Consider the following 23877-nt stretch of genomic DNA (forward strand, 5'->3'; position numbering starts at 1 on the left):
GCCACCACAGCACAATATAAGATTTTTTTTATCTGGAAATGCTACTTAAGACATCACAGTCTCAGGATTTATTAGTTTCTTAATTATTAAATGCTGCATACTAAATTATGAATGCTTTTTTATCTGAATTCTTAACTGATATTCTACTGCTGGGTATTTTATTTATTTTGGCTGCCTTTTTATGTGTATGTACACATAACCAAAGAAATATCATTTTCATATATATGTATGTATGTATGTATGTATGTAAGTATGTATGTATGTATGTATATGTGTATGTATGTATATATATATACATACATACATACATACATACACATACATACATACATATTTGTAGATTTTCATGGGTGTAGGTATGATGGTCTTGTATTCGGGTCTTTTCCCGTGTAAGATTGAGATTGTCTTGGCAACATTTCGGCGAGGCCCCACTTGCTATCTTCAGGCTGGTATTTTCGGCTTGTGCGAGTAAGGCGTGGTCAGAGCTGTCATTTTTCTATAAATCTTGGTGGGTGGGTGTGTGGAGTACTGGCTTTGTTGCTGTAAGTGGGTTGATTGGTTGTGTGGTTGCATCCTGATTGGTAGATGGAGTTGATGTTTGTAGATTGGTCGGCTGTTTCGTATCATCCTGTGTGGCTGAGGTGCTGGCTGTGTGTCCGTTGTTCTTTTGTGTTGTAACGACCTGGGTGATGGGTGGGGTTCGTTTGTTGACTAGGGCTGGTTTCCAGATGTCTGGTAGACAGGAGGTATCGTCACGTTTATTCATGTTGTGGGGGTGTTTCTCTATTTCGATGGCTTCCATAATTATTTTCTTGTTGAAGTGTTCTGTTTTGGAGATTAATTTGGTTCCTTCAAAATCAATTACATGTCCTGTTGCTTTAAGGTGCTGGAAAAGGGAGGAAGTTTTTTCTTTTTTTCTGACTGCATTCTTGTGTTCTGCAATATTTTTACTGTTGCCTTTGTTATATTTGTGTTGTATTTGTGCTGTATTTGTGTCCTTACTGGGAGGGTATGGCTAGCTGATGAGAGCTAAATAGCTTGAAATAGATCTATACTAGTCTCCCTTTATTTATTTATCAGCACAAATACAACACAAATATAACAAAGGCAACAGTAAAAATATTGGGTTTCTGTCGTGATGGACTCTTGTGATGAGCCGATTGACAGATAATGGAAGCAGTTAGCTTCCTCCCATAATTGGGGCATACCAGGGGTTGTGACACTAAATATATACCTTCTTCCCTGGCTTCAGCTGATAAGGAGGAGGACCTGTGGCTTAATGGCGAAGACGTCTGCCTAAGATGTAATACAGCCCAGGTTCAAATCCTAGTAAGGGTATGGCTAGTTGATGAGAGCTAAATAGCTTGAAATAGATCTATACTAGTCTCCCCTTTATTTATTTATCAGCACAAATACAACATTTATATATGTGTGTGTGTGTGTGAGTGTGTGTGTGTGTGTATATGTATGTATGTATATATGTATATATGTATATATGTTGTATTTGTGCTGATAAATAAATAAAGGGAGACTAGTATAGATCTATTTCAAGCTATTTAGCTCTCATCAGCTAGCCATACCCTTACTGGGATTCGAAACTGGGCTGTATTATGAATTATCAGCACAAATACAACACAAATGTAACAAAGGGAACAGTAAAAAATGTTGGGTTTCTGTCTGGATAGTCTCTTGTGACGAGCTGATAGACAGAGAATGGAAGCAGTAGACTTCCTCCCATATTTGGGCATACCAGGGGTTGTGACGCTATATATATATATATATATATATATATATATATATATATATATATATATATATATATATGAGAGAGAGAGAGAGGTAAGAGAGTTTAATTATATCAATACATAATAACATAAATAATTATTCATGTTATTAAAAATAATATATAATGTTTGCATAATATAATGTGTAATTACAATTACATTTTAACATTTTATTTCATATTAATATAATTACATTGCTTATTTTTATATGTTAGTACACAGAGATGAAAAGATGTGGTGAAAGTGAAGTTGTAACAAATTAAGTAATGTCCTGGTTATGACAACTTAAGCAATTTAAGTTGGTGTTATGAAGAAAGAGTGGTATGCAGCAAGGGAATATTTCTAGAAAAACCTTTCACAAAGAAGGCGTCACAAAAAGGATACTGTCATAATGTCATCTTAAGTTATTTCAGCAAGGTGATTCACAGCGAATTATGGATAACAACTTTAACAAATGAGCAATGTAGGAAAACCTGGATGTTGAAAAATCATAGTCCTAAAGTTGCTTAGAATATTAATGTTGTTTCCTTACTTATCTTTTAGGACATTAATGATGATACGGAAGAAAATACCTTGAGTAAGTTTCCAGATGTGACAGAAAAGGTCATTTCATCACAGCAAAGAGATACAGATAAAGATGATAAATTGGAGTGTGCTGAAAACAGTGATCTTTCATTAGAACCAAGTCCACCACTTTCTGTGCACTCTTCTCCGGTGTATAAACTACAGACAGAAGAGACTGCTGGAATATCTCAGCCAGTACCTAATGATGATTCTACTCCAAATTCTTCTGCTGGATATTGCCGAAATGTTAAGCAAAGAGAATCAAAAGGAAAGGGGAAAGTGAACAAAGGTAAGATTAAGATGATTGTATTATGTTCAGCCAACTGGGTATCATTGTGGTTGAAATAATTTCTTATATCTGCACTGTCACAGAACCTGAAGGTTTTCTTGGAGAAATGTGGATATCTGCTTCAGAAAAGGCACAAAGAGAATAGAGTCCATAGCAATTTTGTAACACATAAAGGCAGAATATTTATTCAGTGTAATGTTTGCATAGGGCCATTTCAATTATTGGGTTCCTTCAGGATCCAAAACTGGACAAATCTCTACTAAGGAGCATGACTGATTTTCCATGAAACGAATCCCTCCTCCAAACTTTTAAAGGGTTTACCCTTTTTAAACCTTGATTTACAAGCCTCTTTTTAAAAGATAAATTATTAATTCAAATAATGACCCATGCCCTATACTTGCTTTAATGAGCATGCTAGAGTGCTCTGTACTGTGATATTTAGTCACCCATTTACTAATTTTATGCTCCCCTCCACCATATAATGCTCCTCTTCCTCATTACGCTTTTGCTTATATATATATATATATATATATATATATATATATATATATATATATATATATATATATATATATATATATATTTAAATCCTCTAGCTTTTTTATAATTATGACTTTTTTTAGACTATTGGATTTTCTATGCTTTTTAATTCTGTACCCCATCTGCCTTATTCTGGTCTTTGACCGTTTCTCTTTTTGTAAGCCACCCGGAGTCCTTCGGGATTGGGCGGCCTATACATTTTATTTATTTATAAATAAATAAATAAATAATTAAATAAATAAATAATTAAATAAATAAATAAATAAATAATAAATACAGGAGCACAGTGGTTTTCATGATTAGGATGCTGGGTTGAAGGTTAGCAAGTACATTTTTGAGAGCCAAGTGCTACTATAGGGCAGGGTGAGCTCCTGTCCGTCACTCTAGCTCCTGCCAGGAACATGAAAGGAGCTTGCAACTGGAAGTCCCCCCGGACAACAATGATATTACCTAATCCTTTCAATTTGGAAGTGTGTCAGTGCTTCTGACACAAGTAGAATGACAATCATAATAAACATTTGATATTAGCTGAATCTGTTCAGTGAAGATAAAATATGTCCTGATCATATATTAAAGCTATTCATAAACTATAAGACCAAAGTGCCAGGGATGTAACTCTGGCCACAATCTGAAGTAATACAATTTACAAAATGCAAGTAATAAGCTACCATGGGATTGTAACGGCAACTTATTGCTAAGTTTAGCAAGGCTGAATTTTGTTATAATTCATGTTATAATTTCTATTGCAGTTACACAAATGCCTAGACGTGGTGGAATAATTATTACTTTATCATTTTAAAACATGAAGCACTTTACCAAATATTACATCGTATTTCCATTCGTGCAATGATAATTCTCCATTCCCCTCCCCTCCTTTCTTCTATTCTTGTAAATTGCTGTCAGAATATTTTTATAGAATGATTTACATTACATGTAATATAATGATAGATGGGAAACATAGATAGATGGATGTGTATCAGTTAATATCTCCTCACCAAGACAATCGTGTACATATTAGGTTCGTGATAATTATGCGTTGACACTGTGTGAACCATCCTTATTTTGGTGGGATTATTCTTCTTCCCACACAGGTCTTCCCTGCCACCATGTTGGTTTTTCTTCTCTCAAGTAGTCTTTCTCAAGTGATGATCAGCAGTCTATTACCTCTTATTTTCTAAAAACAGTGCAATAAAAAGAAAGCATTAAATGGATCATGGGAAGTGGAAGAGATTTAGAAAAGTCATTCCCTAGAATTTGACAGGATATATTTGTTAGGTTAGGATAGTATAGGTTTAGTCTGGCAAAATTCTATCTATACAGTGTGTGTACAGTGTATGTAAATAAAGACTGAACTTTGGCTGATCTAGGCCCAACAGATCCTCAAAGTTCCAGTTATTGCAGCCTACTTGCAGTCATTTTCTAATAATTTTATTAAAGATTATACAGATAAAACTAATAAAACTAGACTTGCAGCCCTCAAGGTTTTCAATCTTTAATGAGCAATAAAAAATTCACTCCAAAGTAATTAAAAAGCTCATGTTTGGTTGAACCTTGAGTCCATAAAAGACTACATTAATGGCTTTGAGCTCATTGCAGTCTGAGGATTCTCAGATGTCTGTAAGACATTGTAAAAGGTGCAGTTTTGCCTTCTACTGACCTTCTCCTCCCCTCCCCCCTCCACTGTCTGGAGTTCATATGCATAATCTAAAGATATGTCCTTGCTCCAGAGAGAATTCAGCAACCTGGATATAGCATCTAATTGCCTTTTGGCCATAATGTCTCCTGCTGTCCACAGGGCATCAGGCCACCATTCTTCCCCAGAAGCAACCATCCCACAAGCAAAGTTGATGAGGAAGGCAGCAGGAAGTCAGATGTCACAGTTATGTGAGGTCCTCACTTAACGACCTGTGTAATCTTGCTTCACAACAGTGGCATGAACTGCTCTTGCTAAATGATGAGGTCACTTGATGTCACACTTTATGATCGCAGAGCATAGTAATGGCAATATCGGTCCAAATTGCCATTGTACGCAGAGAATTACCTGTATTTGGGATTCTTGTTACATGTTTTATTTTAGATTGATTTAACCATGATTTGTTGGAATAGTGGGCCCCTCTTTTTTTCAATTTACAGTTCAGTATACTTGAAGATTGCCCTCCTTATTGTTATTATATGCTGATAATATTTTGCATTTTATAGAGTAGAAATGTATGTTCCCAATCTTATTAATATATGATATAACATATAAATTCTATAAACAGTAAATCAGACTTGATGCTGTAACAACATTTAGAAAAGTGTAAGGACTGAGCTTTTTAGTTTATGGTATATATTGTCTTCTTTATTACAACATGAAAATTCCCACAGTATTTTCAGCTGATGACCTTTTCCCATTTTGGAAATGAAAGATAATCCAGACAGATGAGTACTTGGTGTAAGATGTATACTTAAGATAAATGCAGCACAGCAGTTGATTTATATTTTAAGAGGCTTTTACATATTTATTATTTCATCCAATTACCTTAAACAAATTTGTAAGGTAATGAATAGATTTGTATGGCAAGGACTTCCAGGAAGATTTCATTGCATAAATTACAAGTGCCTGCTAAGAGAGATGGATTTAACTTCCCACATATTCCAGTTCATTCTTGTTTCTTTATTATAATGTTGACTACTGTCTGGAATAAGGAATTTCAAATTTTATCCTCACTGGATCAATATATACCCTATTGAAATTTTGGCAAGTAATAGGAACTCGGCAAAGGCAGTTTAAAATGAATGGACCCTTCAACTATGCAAGACAAACAGTGTAAAAAAAGTAGATTGGTACATTAACAGAATAATAGAGTTGGAAGGGACTTTAGAGGTCTTCTAGTCCAACCTCCTGCTCAGGAAGGAAACTCTATACCATTTCAAACAAATTGGTTATTCAATCTCCTCTTAAAAACTCCAACGTAAATGTTGGAGCATTTACAATTTCTGGAGGCAAATTGTTCCTGATTAATTGTTCTAACTATCAGGAAATTTCTTAGTTCTAGATTGTCTCTCTCCTTTATTAGTTTCCATCTGTTGCTTCTTAGCCTGCCTTCAAGTGCTTTGAAGAATAGCTTGACTCCCTCTTCTTTGTGGCAACCCCTGAGATATTGGAACACTGCTACCATGTCACCACAGTTCTTTTCATTTAACTAGACATACCCAATTCCAGCAACCATTCTTTATATGTTTCAACCTCCAATCCCATAATCATCTTTGTTGCTCTTCTCTGCGCCCTTTCTAGAGTCTCAATATCTTTTTTTACAAGTGTGGCCTTACCAAGGTATTATAAAGTAGTATTAACACTTCATGTGATCATGATGCTATGTCTCTGTTAATGGAGTCTAGGACTGCATTGGCTTTTTGGCAACTCCAGCACACTGCTAGCTCATATTTCAGTGATTATCCACTAGGATTCTTAAGATCCCTCTCACAATTATTACTATTGAGCCAGGTTCCACTTATATTATAAATGTGTATTTGGTTTTTCTTGACTAAATGTAGATTCTTACTCCCCCATAAATTTCACTTTCTTAGATAGTGCCCAATGTTCAAATCTGCCAAGATCTTCTGTGTCTTAAACCTATCTTCTGGATTCTACCTGCCAGCTTGGTGTCTTAGTATTCAACTACTTAGAAACTCACTGAATTTGGTATTCAGTGCATTTTGATATGAAAATTTTGTCCTGGTACTCGTTTGTGTGGGTCTCGATCAAAAGCTAGAGTTTGCTAATGTCAGCTACCTTGTGACTCACTACATTATTCCTTATTGGAAAAAATTATTTGATACTCATTGCTTTGGTATTCATTGCGCCTCCTGGAACCAATTAATGTTGAGTACACAGTTGAGTCACAGATATAACTGAACCATTTACCCATAAAATGTCATGTACAATCACAGTTAAAAATAATATATTTCTGGCAAACAAAGATAATACAAGCCATTGGTAAGTGTGCACATGCAGCCTACAGAATTTATGCTTTACGAATAAATTAATTTGCTGTGTACTATGTGGACCAGAATATTCTGCACAGTTTAGAATGGTGCATTATTCTTGTCTTTTCTTACTGTATCTTTTGCCTTTCTGCTCATCTTGCTGCACTATATTTTATCCTGCTATTTTTATTATGATAAGCTTGATGGTTTTGTAACGTAAAATGTAAAAGTTATGTTGCTTCTTAGCTTACAACTCTTTATAGTGAGTTTGAAGGAATTTCATAGTAGTTATCTCTAGGCCTTGGCTATAAAGAGTTTAAAGGTCCTAATCTGATAAATCAATGGAGGATCAATTGATTTTGATACAACAACATATGTCATCTATATTGGACACCTCAAAGAATGTTTGAAAAGATGTGACTATAATTAATGTTTGGGTAATTGTAGATTCCCTCAGGAGTCAAAATGTAAACACATATGGTTTAACTGTATCCTATTATTATTATTGCGCTTGGAGCCGACATCAGCAAGATTATTAATATGACTCTGGTTCTATTGCAGTATGGTAAGAATATGCATATTATTCTTGGCTGTATCCCCAGTATTTGGAATATATTGAGAAAGAGTGGATTTAGAGAGCGTGGGAGTTGACCAGAAAAATTAGACAACGCTAGAAAGAAAAATTGATTTGCAACAGTGTTTTGAACCAATTTTTGAAGTAGCTTGTTTTTGGCAAGACTTCAAGGAATATTATCAGTGTTTGGAATTACTTATTAATGTGATTTTAGGCCTTTTTTCTTTTCATTTATATGTTGTTATATTTATTAAAGTTATGGTCCATTAGTATTGTTATACACATTTATATAATAGTATTTGTTTGCATACTATTGTTACAAAAAAGTTCCACAAATGAAATATTTTCAATAGTACTCAGCCACTTTCTACTTCTCACTCATAATCCCAATCTTCCAATTTTGCTGCACTTTATTAAGATTCTTGAAATCTTAATTTTGGCATGTCCTAAAGATTTGAGAATCTCTCCAGAGTTTAAGAGATCTTGAATCTTTTTTGTTCAAGCCCCCACTTATCCCACCATTATGTCACAATGCTTTCATTATCATTGAAGTTTTACACTGTGGACTGAACATCAAACTCTATTTCATCCCCAAATGTAAGTTTTTGTTAAGGTTTTATATCGTCTAATACATTAAAAAAGAGGGTATTAAAAAGTATTACAAATGCATGGATATATGTTTTACTTTACTTTAATAATCCAGGTCTTAAAATTGTTTAAAAAGAGGGCAGAAGAAGAAAAAGAAAGAAAATGATAATATTGTTTTGTTTATCATTTTTTTTCTTACCTATGTTTTAATTATATTAGCCCATGCTATAAATGCTAGTAATGCAATTTTAGCAACTGTTATTTTGGGACCTTTATTTAATAAGAGATATTGAATGTAAAATTCACCTGAGCCGCTTGGGAATAAAAGCTCCAATATGGTAAAGAGCTTCTAAGAAGTCTATAGAAAATGCAGTGAAGCGGGTCATGAGACAAGGATTTAATGGCCCCTGAGCTACATGAACAGAAAAGCCCTCTCTCTTTATCTATGGGACCTTCCTATATTGGCCTTCAAGAACTGCTGATGGAAAAAATAGAACAGTGAAAAAGCTTTTCAATATTTAGCGATCATTAAGCAATCTAAATATCACTCTGGCTTGGGAGCATTCATACAATTTCCTAAAACTGTCCTCAGTTTACTGTATTCTGTGTTTTTATGGGAGTTGTATTTTTTTCAGTGTGTCCCAGTAGATAAAAATTGATTGCTGTTTCTCAGAGCAGTAGAGATTCTTCTCATTGATGGCTAGATTTTAAAGTATTTCAGATGCTATTGGGAATTTATTTCCTTGTATCCTGCCTTTATTATTTTTTCAAATAACTCAAGTTGATGAATACGTCCAACACACCTTCCTCCTATTTTCCTACAACAGCCCTATCAGATGGGTTGGACTAAGAGAGATTCACTGGCCACTATCACCCAGTTTTTTACTGGAATCAGACAACATCAGGATTTTCCTCCTCAACTTTTGAATGGGCATCATTTCCTGCCTTATTATGTGCCTCTTTCAAATTAGATAGGCAGAATTAACCTGTAGATACTAGGTCTTGTCTTGAGAACTCGCTATCTTTATAAATCTTCACCATTGGAAATTGCAAAAATATTTGTTTTTAGAATCTGTTATTTTAAAAACATGGTGTAGGGTTTTTTTTTTTATCTTGGAGGAAAGTTTATTTTAATTTTCCTATACCTGTTACGTAATTATTTACTGTATTTTATTCACTGTTCTTAAGATCTATGAATTATCGCCTTAAGAAAGTATTGCTCAGTAATATCTCGTTTAACCTTACGTAGAATTGCTCCATTTTCTCTCATCGTTTGATTAAATGAACATTATGGTACATAATTTATATCAGTAAATATATTTATTACAGATGAAAAAAGAGGTGAAGAAAAGGCTGAATCCGGGGATGGTCCTTCTGTGGGGAAATCCAAAAGACGTTTTCCTGATTTTGGGTATGACTTGTTTGGTTTTAACAAAGAAAGTTAATATTCTTGCATTGGTTTCTTAAACTACAGTTCTGTTACATTAAAATTAGACATTCATCTGAATAATTATTAGAATAGAATAGAATTCTTTATTGGCCAAGTTATTGCTGCTGCTGCTGCTGCTAATAATAATAATTTAAAGGTTATTTAAAGCGAATGTATGAATTATGGAAAGAACAATATCCAGATTCAAATGTTAGTGAACAACGACTAGCAGATCAAAGGCGATTTATTATACGGAATAAAATGTTTAGTGAAGTTGAACTTGAGGAAATTCAGGCAAATTGCAAAACCAAAAAAACAATATCACAAGCAGAAATAACTGATATTCAAGACACAACTAAAGACATTATAGTAGAACTCCCAGAAGAAGCTCTCGGGGAGGAAATAACACCACCACCACTAGAACCAGTTATCACTGAACCAACTGATGAACTAACTCAAAAACAAAAAGAATTGAAGGATAAGATCATGGAGCATTTTCTGCTTAATGAGGAAAGGCAAAGTTTACCATCACTAAAAACTGTGCCTAAGAAAATTTTGATCTTAGCAACGCGGTCATGGCGTTGTAGGTAGTCAGTTTGTGAAATTTTGCTGCATCCACTGATCAAGTGGTCAACTGTCTCGTCTTTCTCATTACAGAGGTGACATTTGCTGTTGGTGGTAACGTTGAATTTTTGCCTTCATGTAGTTTGTGTCTAAGGCTTGTTCTTGACCTGCCAGAATAAAGCCTTCTGTTTCTTTTTTCAGTACTCCTGATCTTAACCAGTTCCAAGTTAGCTTTTGGTCAGCTTTGCCTTCAATACTTTTCAAGTGTTGGCTATACATAGCTTTGCTTTTCCAATTTTCAGCTTGCTTCTCAATTACTTCTTTCTTATATTCAGCTTTTGATTTAGTTGTCTTTAAAAGGCTTCCTTTATTTACTTCCTTAATCATTGGTTCTTCACTTTTCTGGATGTAATCATTCAAGCTGTGTCTTTCTTCTTCCACAGTCTGCTTTACTTGTAGGAGTCCTTGACCACCTTCTGCTCTTGGTAGATATAATCTGTCAACATCACTTTTAGGGTGCAAAGCATGATTCATTGTCATAGGCGTCCTTGTTTTTCTGTCCAAATTGTCCAACTCCACCTGGGTCCAGTCAATTATCCCTGCAGAGAATCGAATCACAGGTATAGCCCAGGTATTTATGGCTTTTATAATGGTTCCTCCACTCAGTTTGGACTTTAATATCTTGCAAATTCGTCGAATGTACTTGGCTGAAGTTAATTTCTTGACTTTATTATGCATTAATTCAGAGGCTTCTAAAATCCCCAAGTACTTGTAGCCTTCTCTGTTTTACTGCCTTTATCATTTCTTCATTCTCAAGTTCTATTCCATCATCTTCTATGACCTTGCCTGCTTTGGTTGCCATTGTTGCACATTTGTCAATTCCAAACTGCATACCAATGTCTTGGCTAAATTCTTTTGTGCTTTCAATTAATAAATTCAGTTCAGCTTTTTACCCAACAGCTTCAAATCATCCATGTACACCAAGTGCAAAATTTTCAGTATCCATAAATTTGGTTTGCAAGGATACCATTAAGGAGCTTGTATGTTGTTGGCAAACAGGTGATTGACCTATAGTTTCCAGGATCCTTTCCTTTCTCTTTATCTTTTTGGATCAAAAATGTCCTTCCAGTTGTCATCCGTTTATCATTTTCAGGTGTTTTTAAGATCTGGTTCATTTGGGCTGCCAATCTTTTCATTTTTTGTTACTCCATCTCCACTTTCTAAGCTCTTATAAAACTGGTGCTGATTTGCTCTGAACTTTGAATTTTCTTTGAATTGAGTTACTCTGTTTTCATATCTTTTAATCTTTTCAGCAATGGCAACAACCCTCTGCTTCAGCTCTTCAATTACTATCGCAATCTCTCTATTCTCCGAATCGTATCTTGCTTCCAGGCTGCTTTTGACCTGCTTGTTCTTTAGCTGACCTTGCCTTAGGTTCTTCAAGTTGCTCAAGTCTCCACGAATTTTTTTGATCTTCAATTCCAACCAAATTTTCCATTTAGGCTTCCTCTTCTTGCATCTTTGGTTCTTTTGTATTTTCAAACCCAATTCTTTGGTGGTTATGAAGGCTGCTGCATACATCAGTTGGTTTGTTTCAGCTAATGTAGTGGTTTGAATAGTTTGCACAGCCCCATTGACCTTTTTTAGTACCTTTCTCAATTCTTTCCGGTTCACTTGGTTCAGTTTTGGCAAACATGTTCTTTCAGCATCTTCCATTTGATGCTTTATTTTCTCAGCTAATTGAGCAATATCTGTTGGTGTTTGTTCTTCAGTGCTTCCTTGTTCTTTATCTTCATCCATTTCAGCATCCTCTTCCTCCCTTTCTTCCTCAGTTTGCTTTTGAGTCTGCAAATCATTCTTGGTGTTTTCCTCTTTATTGGTATACTCAGACCATTAGTTGCTTTCTCTTTGATTCCTATTAATTCTGCTGTAGTGAAAAATTTGTGGCTTAGAATTACACGTTGTTGGTCCATTAGCCTTTGTTCACTGATATCACAATCCCTGTGATTCACCTTCAAAATCTGATGCATTCATTTTTGAAATAATGTTTTGCTGGCTCAGAGTGATAGTAAGCTTTCATAATAGAGATGTTTTCTTCCTTAGTCCAGATTTTTCACTTTTTCTTCCAGTAGCTTGTCAGCTCCATGCCCTGGTTGCCTAGCAGAGGGAGCTGAACCCTGTAGCTCATTTTGCGCAGAATGCCCAAGAGCCATAGCATTCAATGGAACCCTTGTTAATCCGGACGATGGTTCAGCCAGCATAAATTTCATTTTTTTCATATTCACCATATTTGAATGGGTTGTCTGGCCCTTCACCTAAGACCTGTCTGATATGGTTGTACCTGTTCAGCATATCCCTTAGGATCATTAGAGCATGTCCACCATGACAAGGTAAAGCTCCTCGGAGGGAGCTTTATTTTTATATGTATTATTATTTTATTATTATTATTTTGCTGATTAATATAATATCAGTGAATATAATTATTGTGTATTATATACATGATACAGGCAGTCTTTGCTTAACAACCAGTTATTAATGATCTTTTAAAGTTATGTTGGACTCAAAATAATGAACCAATTTCAAAGTTAACACCCCCTCCCCGCGGTATGGTCATACGATCACATTTTGGGAGCTTGGCAACTGGTTTGTATTTGCGACCGGTTGCAGCATTCCATGGCCATGTCATCATATTTGTGACATTTGTTTGCCAGTTTTCTGTCATTTTTCAGCAAAAAACAGACATTCAGAAGAATGGAATCATTTAACAACCAGGTGATTCACTTTAACAACCATAGTGACTTATTTTACAACAATTGTAAAAATGGTAATAAAATCAAGGCAGGTCCTGGGGTGATCTCCCTAACAATCGCAACAATTTGTGACCAAAATTCTGCACCCAATTGTGCTTGCTAAGTGAGGACTACTAATATATATATATATAAATAATGAAAATTATTTCGTTCAAACTAATTTTAAATTGTAAGGGGACTATCATTTGGATTTAGATTTAATTAAAAGTAAAACTTCTCCACTTCTTCTCCAGAGACATTGCCTATAATGTGTGTGAAGTAGTCCAAAATCTAGAAGGATAATTATCAGATTTTTATTATATAGCAAATTGCTGTTAAAGATAAATGACAATTTAACATAACTGTGTTATGCATAATGCTGAAAAGTACTCAGAACCACTGCTGGTATATAAGTCATAAAAATTCTGCGTGATAATAGTATTATACACCCAACAAGAGAAAATCAAGTCATTTGTGGCCTAGAATTTTGGAATGTCTTGGGGGTTGGGTCTAGGCAGCCAGGAAACCATTTCTCTTTACGTTATATTATTGATTTATATTATAATGTGTCATTTCTCATTCTTCAGCAAATAAAATTTTATAAGTATTCAGTGTAGCATATATTCTATTGTGAAAGTTTCAAACTGTAAAATATATTGTGATGTATTTGTTTATCTGAGTAGAGTGATAAACTGCTATATTTTTTATGATGTAAGCACTTTAAAACAACTCAATCCTGTACATGCCTATTCAAGTCTGTGCCTTAGTTAATAAGTCTTACTTCGAGGTAAGGATTGCAGTTTAAGATTTATAAAGTGCTTAACTTATTGGTCCAATATAATTTCAGGGGCCTAAGAAAATCAGGAGGTAAAGGCAAAAAGCAAGAAAAAGAAAATGCAAGGGGTTCTCTGGACAGCAGGTATGTTAAGATACATTCTTATTAGTATATTCTAAGTTGAAGTATTTCTTTGGAACTAGAATGTTTTTTTCTGAATGAATTCATAGTTCAGTGTTGCATACTTTATTGAGAATTTCAGTCTTCAGGAAATAAAATGTCCAGTGCAAGCATTTCATCCATCTATCAGATAGGTTGTTTCCATGTTGTTGTTTTTAAAGATTTAATAATTTGTAAGATCTTTTTCCAGAAAATCTAGAGTCCAAGCACTTACTGTACCAAAGCTTCAATGCATTTTTCCCTTGTACTTCATTGGAAGTGTCTGTGGCAATTCATTGGAAGTGTCTGTGGCAATTCATTGGAAGTGATTTTAATAGAAAAGAGAACAAATGTTCTATATTTTTAACTTTTTCTTTTGAAATTCTATATTTAAAAGTCCAAGTTGCACTGCAGTTTGCTTTATATATTTCCAAGTTATTAATCATATGTTTACAGTATTATAACTTCTGGTAAAATTGTTTGTATTGTATTGCTAAATCACTATACATGTTCCATTTTTATTACATACTCTCTGGCATAACTATGAGCCATGTGAGAAAGTACAATTAGGTGAATTATTTTATGTAGTATTTTAAGAACCATTTCTTATATTTTTGAAGAACAATTAGTCTGTGTGTTTTGTTATACACTGTGTTCTAAGTCTAACAGCAGGCTGTATCTTAGCTGTGGTATCTGCTAATGCTATTATATAGCACTTGACTCAAAAATGGGTTAAGGTTTGAAGAGCTTGGGTTTAACTTCAGAATATTGTATAAAGTGATTGATTTGTGCCTATTATACCCAATTTAAATTGTATCTTTAAAATATTTGTATTGCTGCTTTTACTTTGGAAATAGCTTCATAAACATGTTTTAGATTCCAGATACTTTTTTCAGACAGTTTTGAAGCAGTTTAACTGTATTTTTTTTTTTTTAAAGCTAATAGTGAAATTAAAAAGGGAGTTTCATGGATTAAATGTTGAGGTCATTTTTTTCCATACAGAAAACATAGCATCTGAAAGCCTGTTTCTATAGCCAATCTTATATAAACTTTCCTAAAAAAAAGAAAAGTATAAAACATATTCAGAGATTTATACACTTTCTGTGTATGCCCTCCAGAGTTATTGCTAAAAGGTTTTCAGCACTGACAGTTCTTCTCCGTTTGCTAGAATAAGACAGAAATCCCTTAGTAACAGAACTATTTTAAGAATGTTTTAAAAATAGTAAGCCAAGCTTATTCACAGTTTCTTAAATTGATTTACGTTTTGTGCTATAAATGATTATACTGAATGTTAAAATAGAATTGTGACAAACATGTTAAATAGCTTGATTTGCATGTACAGTAAATGTTGATATATGGTTTTATGACATGATATTATTTCAGAGGTTCCCGCGAATTATTGGAAGACCCTGACAACAATTTATCTGCCTCAGATTCCGATTCGCCTATTCCTACTTGTATGCCTTTCTCTTGGTTTGGAGATAGCCATAAAGAACATAGCTCTAGTAGCACCCTGAGTTTTTCTCAGGGTGGGCAGGACATTGCCATTGAACAAAGTCAAGAGAAGACCAGAAACAAGGTAAATGTAGTCTGTTTGAATATGCTATGCACATTTAGATATGCCGACTTCCTCAATAGTTAGTATTGCTTGAATTTCCTACAACTATCTTATGTCATTTTTGAAACCAAAGGACTACCTTAGATCTTGTATACAAGCTGGAAATGCAGTTTACATGTTAGTCATCACTGTACATATTTCTAGGAATGTTTATGTGAGAACTGCAGAGATCTTTCTTAATGTGTGAAATTTCAGTATGGCATGAAATGCTAGTTAAATTTAGCTTCTACACTACAGCCTGGAAAGGGTTACTGAAATGCATAATGTTGGATTCAGAGCTTCTCCTGATAAGGCAGTACTTCATTTGCAGTAATTCAAGTCATGGGAAAGAGCCCTTTTTCTTTCTCTTTAGTCAAATCTTCTGTCACCCCACTATTTAAGGAATAACCCAGCCCTTCCTTAGGGCATTGGACATAGCAGTGTAAAGGACTGCTAAGAGAGAGAGAATTGTTGAGCTTTGTTCCATCAGAAGAAATATTTTGCTAGATCAAAATCTTTCCAGGTTCAGCAGTCCTTTCCTATTGTTTATTAAAGATAGTTTATTACAAGCTGTAAGATAATTATTTCTTTCTCCTACCTTCTTTAAAATTGTATTTAAAAAATAATTAAAACATTGTTTTTGACAGCTTTTCCAAACATTTATAAAGATACGCATATTTGTACAACAGTTAAAGCAACTCACCACAAGTACAGGCAGGGCGGGGGGGGATTACTAATACTAACTTTCTTTAAATTAACATGTCTCTACTTGGCAAATCTTTATTAGTATTGATGGATCGAAGAACTTTTAAGATGGCTGTCAAGATGTTGAAAAAAGAATATGAAATGTGGGAAGGCATAAATCCATGTCTTTTAAATTTTTGGTTGTTAAATCAAACATTACTATTAAACTCCCTGCCTCAAATTTAACAAACTGCTAAAGTACTGAGTCAAAAAGTTAATTTATGTGGCTTTATTTCCTGCCTGCTGCAATAATTTAATTAATTTAGTTAATCAATATTAATTGATCATAATAAGCAAACTACTTTTTGATACCAGTGATCCACCATATCATTCTGAAAAAAATTCTATCAACGCTGCAGCTTTCTTGGTTAAGATGCAAACAACATATTCAAAATAGTAAAATTGTTCAATATTTTTAGTTAAACTTTGGGCAAATTTAAGCTCTAAACTCCTTAAGCAGCAACACATGGAAGACAATGGGATTCCTCTGCTATAATAAAAAAATATGTTCAGTAAATTTGCTAAAATATTTATCATTGAGAGGGGCTGTTGCATATTTTTATGTATCAACAGTTGATAAATAATATTTAGATAAATAATAAATAACTAAATCTGTTAAAAGCTACATTTTCCGTGCTTACAGAAAGTAATTATTCCAAAGCAGAATCTAATAATGTCATCATCTAGTCTAGTGCTTTGTTTTATATCCCTTAAAATGTTTTTAAGCTTGCATTCTACATCCTTTTTGAAAATGTTAATTTAGTGAGTAAATCTTTCTGTAGCTTGGGTTTCTTTTATAGATTATTTTGTTATTTCAGTTTGGTGATAATCTTGGGTATGCATTCCAAGCCATGTTTTTTTTTCCATTTTGTCTGTCTTTTCTTTGACAGATCATTTCTTATATTTTGCAAGCTTGCAAAGTATTTGCAACATAATTTTAACCAATTTATGCCTAGTTCAAATGTCTGAATGGTTTCCTTTCACTAGGGAAAACTTCTTTTGTATGGCTTGTCAGTTAGCAAAATAGAGTGAATCAATCAGGAAAGTAGCAGCCTGGTTAGATTCACAATCATCCTAAGGTTTAGCTAAACCATAATATAATTTTGTTGGACTTAGGATGTTGTATGAACTTAGCCAGTCAGTTTGTAATTCATCAGTGAAGCAATAATGGGTTGGATCCAGACTGACCATTCTGTGCATCCATTAGCACAATGCATACATTCATCTATGTATGTCCAAGAGTCTTGTTGGATGCAAAACAAACTTGTTTCCCCAGATATCATATCCCCACTGTAGAGCCTGACTGGTACTTCCCTTTTTTCATCCAAATTAGTTAATATTAGTGCCACATTAAATACATTAATACAAGAAATAGGAAATGCAAATTGATTGAGTCATATCAAATGGGATTATTTAGTTGGTGCAAAGTAATAGTTGTAGAATCACCACTTAATTTTTGTGTGGATATCGAATCCATATTGTAATTCATCTTGCACAATTTAGTTATTGCACAAATGCTTTTTGCAAATTATTAAACAAGTAGTTTCACATTCTATTATGATGACATCCTGCAAGTTGCTGTTAAAACTAGTTATACTTTCTTTATGTTGTTATTAAGTCGATTGGGTAAAGTTCACTGTTTAAAATTTTAATATTTTTCTCATGCTGTTTCTTTCCTTCTTCAAGGAAAATATAAGTAGTTTTAAAGAGTGTGTTCCTAATCAATTCTGCCCATTGCTCTTCAAATTCTCATTGAACATAAATACTTAATAAAAGTATTAGTAAAGTAGTCTAATTTTAGTTTCCTTGGTGATTCTGATCATTAGTCTTGAGCAGTATTTGTTTGTAATGCAGCCTAAATAACAAGCACTAAATGAGTTGTACTAGCGCGTAATGTTCAACAACTTAAAAGTTTTAAAGAAGTTTAGTGTCTCTGGGGTATGAAATATTAGAATACAGGTAGTCCTCAACTTACTACCACAATTGAGCTTGGAATTTTGGTCATGTCATTGCTGTCATAAATTGAGTCACCATATTATCACAACAATTTTATAGCCATTTTTATGACAGTCAAATCACAGGATCATAAGTCGAAATCAAGCTCATCCAATGGACGTTTTTTGCCACAAAAAAAAAGCCATAGGAAAAAATATCACAAAACATAACCATATGATTGCAGGATGCTGCAATCAGGTGTAAATGTAAGTTGGTTGTCAAGTGTCCAAAATGCGATCACATGATTGCGGGATGGTAACAGTTGTAACTTTGAGGATAAGTCGTAAGTAACTTTTTTTGAGCATGTTGTAACTTTGAACAGTTGTTAAGTGAATGTTCATAAGGGAAGGAGTACCTGTACATATTTTTCACCTTTGTAGCTAGCAGCAGCTATGATATACATTTGGAATTTATTTATTAAACTAATATGCTGCTCATCTTGCCAAAGGCAATTCTAGGCAATTTAAAATCAATAAAAACTCTAATGTAAAACATTAATGTATAAAATAGAAACATTAAATTTGAATTTAAATTGACCAAGATGGAGAGGAAGGCAGCAAGATATTTACTTCTTTTCCATACATTATTTCCCTGAAACAGTGAAAAAATAAATAATTAAATGTATTTCAAACTGGGACTAAAAGTTTGTTTTGCGCAGAGAGGCAGGATATAGGCATAAAAATAAATATAAACTACGTCCTTTCCACTTAATATACAAGTATGTACCTGGATTTTTACCTTATTTTTAACAAGCATAATTAGAATCAAAATAGCTATCCTATATTTTTTTGTCTCTTTGTTCCCTCTTTCAAGTTAACCGTTTGTATAAATCAACCCCTAACTGACCAGATGATGTTGTCAAAATCTTGTCACAGTGTCTGGAGTGTGTGAAGAACTGTATGGGGAGGAATAAGCTTAAGCTTAACCATGGCAAAATTGAATAACTGTTTCTTTGGACCACCTGGATTTGGAAATGTTCTCTCTTTAATCCTGAAATACTAGGACTGTTACATAACTTGTGAATATTCTTGAACTATAGTTTCTACTCAAAGAGCCAATGGAAGCTGGGGTCAATTCATGCTTGGTCACCTCATGTTTGAACTACTGCAGCAGTGTTCATGAGTAGAGACCACTTACTGCAACTGATCCAAAATGCATTGGCATGGGTAGTGATGAGCATGCCCACATAACACCTCCAATTCTTGAAGTGCCCTGGTTGTTAGAAAGCTTCCAGGTATCAGTGTGTTAGTGATTATGTATAAAGGCTGGTATGGGTTTGTTTATCTACCTGACTTCTATAACAGGGGTCCCCAGGCCCTGGCCCGCAGACAAGTACTGGTCTGTTTCCTGTTAGGAACTGGGTCACATAGGTGGAGATGAGCATGGACAAGCAAAAATGTGCATGCACGGGATCTAGGTTGCACGTCCCTGTGCCCTCCCCCACCGCCCCCAATCTGTGGAAAAACATTTTCCATAAGATTTGGTGTTGATATTTTCAGGAGAAAAGATTTCTGTCTCTTCTGCCCATTTGGGCACTACTTCTTATCAATCCAATAAAAATACATTTCTGAGGATTGAAAGGAAACTCCAAAATAAAAAGGCTGCAACAGGAAGGGGCAACCAATAAAATTGTTTCTCCTTTGCATAATTGGAAAGCAACCAGTAACTAGTGGAAATCTCCATTTTACATTAACATTTATAACTTTATACCTGAGATGACCACTGGTCTCAAGGAATAACTTCATCACTAACCCTGTATTCCTAAAATACTTCCTTTCTACTGATAAAACCTCAATATTTATATATTATATGTTGGGAAATAATACATAAATGAATATTATTGTAGATATATAGCTTAATGCTATTGTTAAGTAGGTGCTTTTTTATTTTTACAATTTTAAAAAGGTACTTTGTCTCCTTGTGATTAATTCCAAGGGATAAGTTAACAAAACATTATTTTCACTTGTTTGCAGAGTAGAATTTTCATAGATGATTCATATCATAGCAAGCCAAGTTGTGATCTGTCAGGGTTAGTGGCAGAGCCCAATCTTTCAGGGCGTTCACACACTTTAACCTTCTCTTCAGATGAGGTGAGTTTCAGTGTGTCTATGTGTGTTGTTAATGTCAGTTCAGACCACCTTGTCATTTCAGTTTGCCTAACATAATAATAGTAATTAGTTATCCTAGCCAGTTTTTGTCTGCTACTTAAGTTCAATACTTTACGTTTTTTTCTTTGTCAATATTATCATTATTTTCTGTGGAGTTTTGTAAATAACAAATGTACAATAAATTTATTACATGTATTTCAAAACATAATAAATTGTATTTTTATTTAAATATTTAAATGAACTGATAATTTGATCAATTATTTGTTATAATTTATTTTTGTAGTAAATGCTACAGTCCATATAAAAATAAAGCCATCATTTAGAAAATATATCTCTGAAAAGATAAAGACATTTATCTTTCCAAACATGGATCCAATCATTTTTAATTGCAACTGAAATCTATGATTTATTGATTTTGAGTAGCTCTGATGAATCCAATATACTTCATAAGGATGCTGGTGATAGGATTGATATGTATGGCATGCAATGTCATTTCTAACAGAACTACAGAGTTCTCAAGTGCCATTTTCCATGCTAAAATGCTTTTTCAGTCTTTGGACTATAGAGTATAATTGTAGCCATTGAAATTAGTTTAGAATCTTTATGAAGATTTTTTTTTAAGTGGGAAAACTGCGTCTTTCAAAATTATGCAGGATTGATTGAAGGCTTTTGTTTTGTTTTTGTTTGTGACAAAAGATAAGATCAGCATTTGCTGATAAGTGTTAAGAGTCCATTATGTGGTTTATAGCCTGCATATAATTTACTTTAACAAAACATTTTTGCTAGTAATGTCTGTTTTTATGCTCTTGGGGCTTCTTTGTAAGAATTTAGTTTAAATTCTTTTCCTGTATCTGTGACTTCCAATTGTCTTAAGAATGTTGTATTTTTAAAGTAGTTTAATTATGTTTGGCTGTTTATTTTCTTTGTTGGAAACATGAGCTGATTTTGGTTGGATGAGAATGATGGCTCCATCCATGTTTTGTTTAAAATTATGGCTTTCCTATTTAAAAGAAAAAAACTGGTCTCTGGTTTGCTTGATTTTCTTAAAGTAGGGAAAGGCAATTTTAGTTTGTGGACTGCTTATAGCATTGATGGCGAACCTATGGCATGCGTGCCACAGGAGGCACACGGAGCCATTTGTCAGGGCACGTGAGGCGCATGCGTGCACTGGCCAGCTGAGTTCACCCTTTTTTAAAGCCATTTTTCACCCTCCCCAGGCTCCAGAGGGTTTATAGGAGCCTTTGGAGGCTGAAAAGAGTCTCCCCACCCTCCGGAGGCCCTCCGGAGGCTTCATGAGCTTCCCTGAAGCCTCTGGAGCGCAAAAAATCAGCCCTACGGGCAAATCGGAAATTCGGGAATGGACTTCCAGTTTGCTCGGAGGATCGTTCGGAGGAAGCCTCCTGAAGATCCCTGAAGCCTTTGGAGTGCTTAAAACGACCCTCCGAGGAAACCAGAAGTGACTTCCACTTTCCTCATCGTTTTGACTGCTCTGGAGGCTTCAGGAAAGTCTCCTGAATGTTCCTGAAGCCTCTGTGGGCTTCCAGGGGGGGCAGGGGAGGCTGTTTTTGCCCTCTCCAGGCTCCTATAAAGCCTCTGGAGCCTGGGGAGGGCGAAAAAAGCATGCAAAAAATGGGGGGAGCACCTGTAGTGCATGCATGCGCACTGAGGGGGGGGTCACACATTGTATTATGGGTGTGGCATTCCCGCACACGACCCCCTCCCCGCCTTCCCCCCACTTATGGCACGCGAGCCAAAAAAGGTTTGCCATCGCTGGCTTATAGTCTCCAAGCTTCTCCAACTTTGCAATATGTATTAAAATTTGGTAATGAACTCCTGAATAATGATACTATAGCCAAAAAATTAAAATGGGATTGGCAGAGCCATTTAATTCCCATTTTACAACATGTTAAATACGATGAACAAAAATACTTTAACGTTTACAGCAGGGTCCCCAACCCCCAGACCATGGCCCACTACCAGGCCGTGGCCTATTAGGAATTGGGCTGCAGAAGCAGTGGGCTGGCCTGTGGACGCGCAGCCTTTGCACAAGTGGCAGGCTGGTGTGCAAGGGCTACATACATGTAAGAGCCAGCCCATTGCTCATGTGGCCCTGTTCCCCTCCCCCCCCCCAGCCAGACCACCAAGCCACAAAGGTTGGGGACTGCTGGTTTACAGTATTAGCTGACTACCTGTATCTGAAAGCTGGTATGTATTGTTGGCCAGACATACCAGCTTGTGTTTTAACTCATTTTAATTCATATTATGGCTTTATGCAATGCACAAGCTAGTTTATACTTGTGGGGGCCACCGAGATTAATATAGTAATTGTGTTTAAACGTGAGGCATTTTAGACTTCCTCTTACGTTGTGACTTTGAAATGAATGGCATATCTTGGTCCAGAAAGAACATGCAAATTAAAATAGTTTTAGCAAACAAGATGAAATTCCAGGATCAAATGTGTTGATCAAATTATCAGCTACTTGCTAGAAGTGTAATCTGCTATAGGAGAAATATGTAAAGTAATTTGGGTTATAATGACAGGTGAAATTGATCTCAGAAAAATTATTGGAATGCTCTGTCAACATTTTTAAGTATAGCATTCTGCATAGAGAATGGACAGTTGTATTGTGCTCAGTAGATGTCATTGATTAAGATTATTTTCTTTAGTCAGATTGTATCCATTTTTTAGGAAATCTTTATTTTTGAATAGAAATTTGTTGCTAGAAGTGATGGTAATGACAAAGAACATGGTCTCTGTAGTTCCCTTAGCAATATCTTCATGAGATACTGCAAACTAGGGGAAACAAACCAATTCACCAATAAAAGAATACTTTTATTATATATTAATTATATATTAAAAACAACATAGAATTATGTATACACAAATAAGCATTACAATTGCTTTCATTGGTCCATCCACTGAATAAACAGAAATTGCATGTCTAAGTCAAGCAGTATAAAAATGGTTTCAAATTTCATTAAGTTTTTTTCCTTTTATTTTTTACTTGATCCATCTTTTAAGTTCCAAGAAGCTTTGCAATGTAAAGCCAACAACCATAGATTTTTCAATCATTATTCTCTACTTAGAAGACCATAGAATGGTAAAGGATTTTTACCATTAATTTCAAATTATTATTTTGCATTTGCCCATTTTAATTATATAATTAATGAAGTTAATAACAGATGTAATTTATCAAATTGTACCTGTAAGTACCAGGGTTTGGGCAAGGTTTGTTCATTGTCTTAATGGTGCTCATTTTGAGCTGTTACGGACATAAAAACAGCATGGAATATTATTTAACTTCAAAAGAGTAACTGACTCGTCTATTCAAAAGGTGTTAAACTTTTGTATGGAGAACAATGTAAGGAATGGTCTCAGAGATTTATGTTAAGTCCATTGTGAAAACCT

At 34.7% G+C, this 23877-nt stretch overlaps 1 protein-coding gene across 3 annotated transcripts in view; it reads left to right on the forward strand.

The window, feature by feature from the left end:
• Positions 1-23877, forward strand: part of LOC116503307 (neurabin-1-like) — a 57587-nt gene that overhangs the window by 26657 nt on the left and 7053 nt on the right. For 2 of the 3 annotated variants that reach the window (XM_032209634.1, XM_032209643.1), the window contains exons 13-17: positions 2328-2637; positions 9638-9719; positions 13938-14009; positions 15408-15603; positions 20334-20450. In XM_032209634.1, coding sequence (XP_032065525.1) covers positions 2328-2637; positions 9638-9719; positions 13938-14009; positions 15408-15603; positions 20334-20450 — 777 coding nt within the window. The remainder of the gene's footprint in view (positions 1-2327; positions 2638-9637; positions 9720-13937; positions 14010-15407; positions 15604-20333; positions 20451-23877) is intronic. The other variant, XM_032209650.1, reaches the window with a different exon arrangement.

Source organism: Thamnophis elegans, chromosome 1, assembly GCF_009769535.1.
Source record: "Thamnophis elegans isolate rThaEle1 chromosome 1, rThaEle1.pri, whole genome shotgun sequence".
NCBI lineage: Eukaryota > Metazoa > Chordata > Lepidosauria > Squamata > Colubridae > Thamnophis > Thamnophis elegans.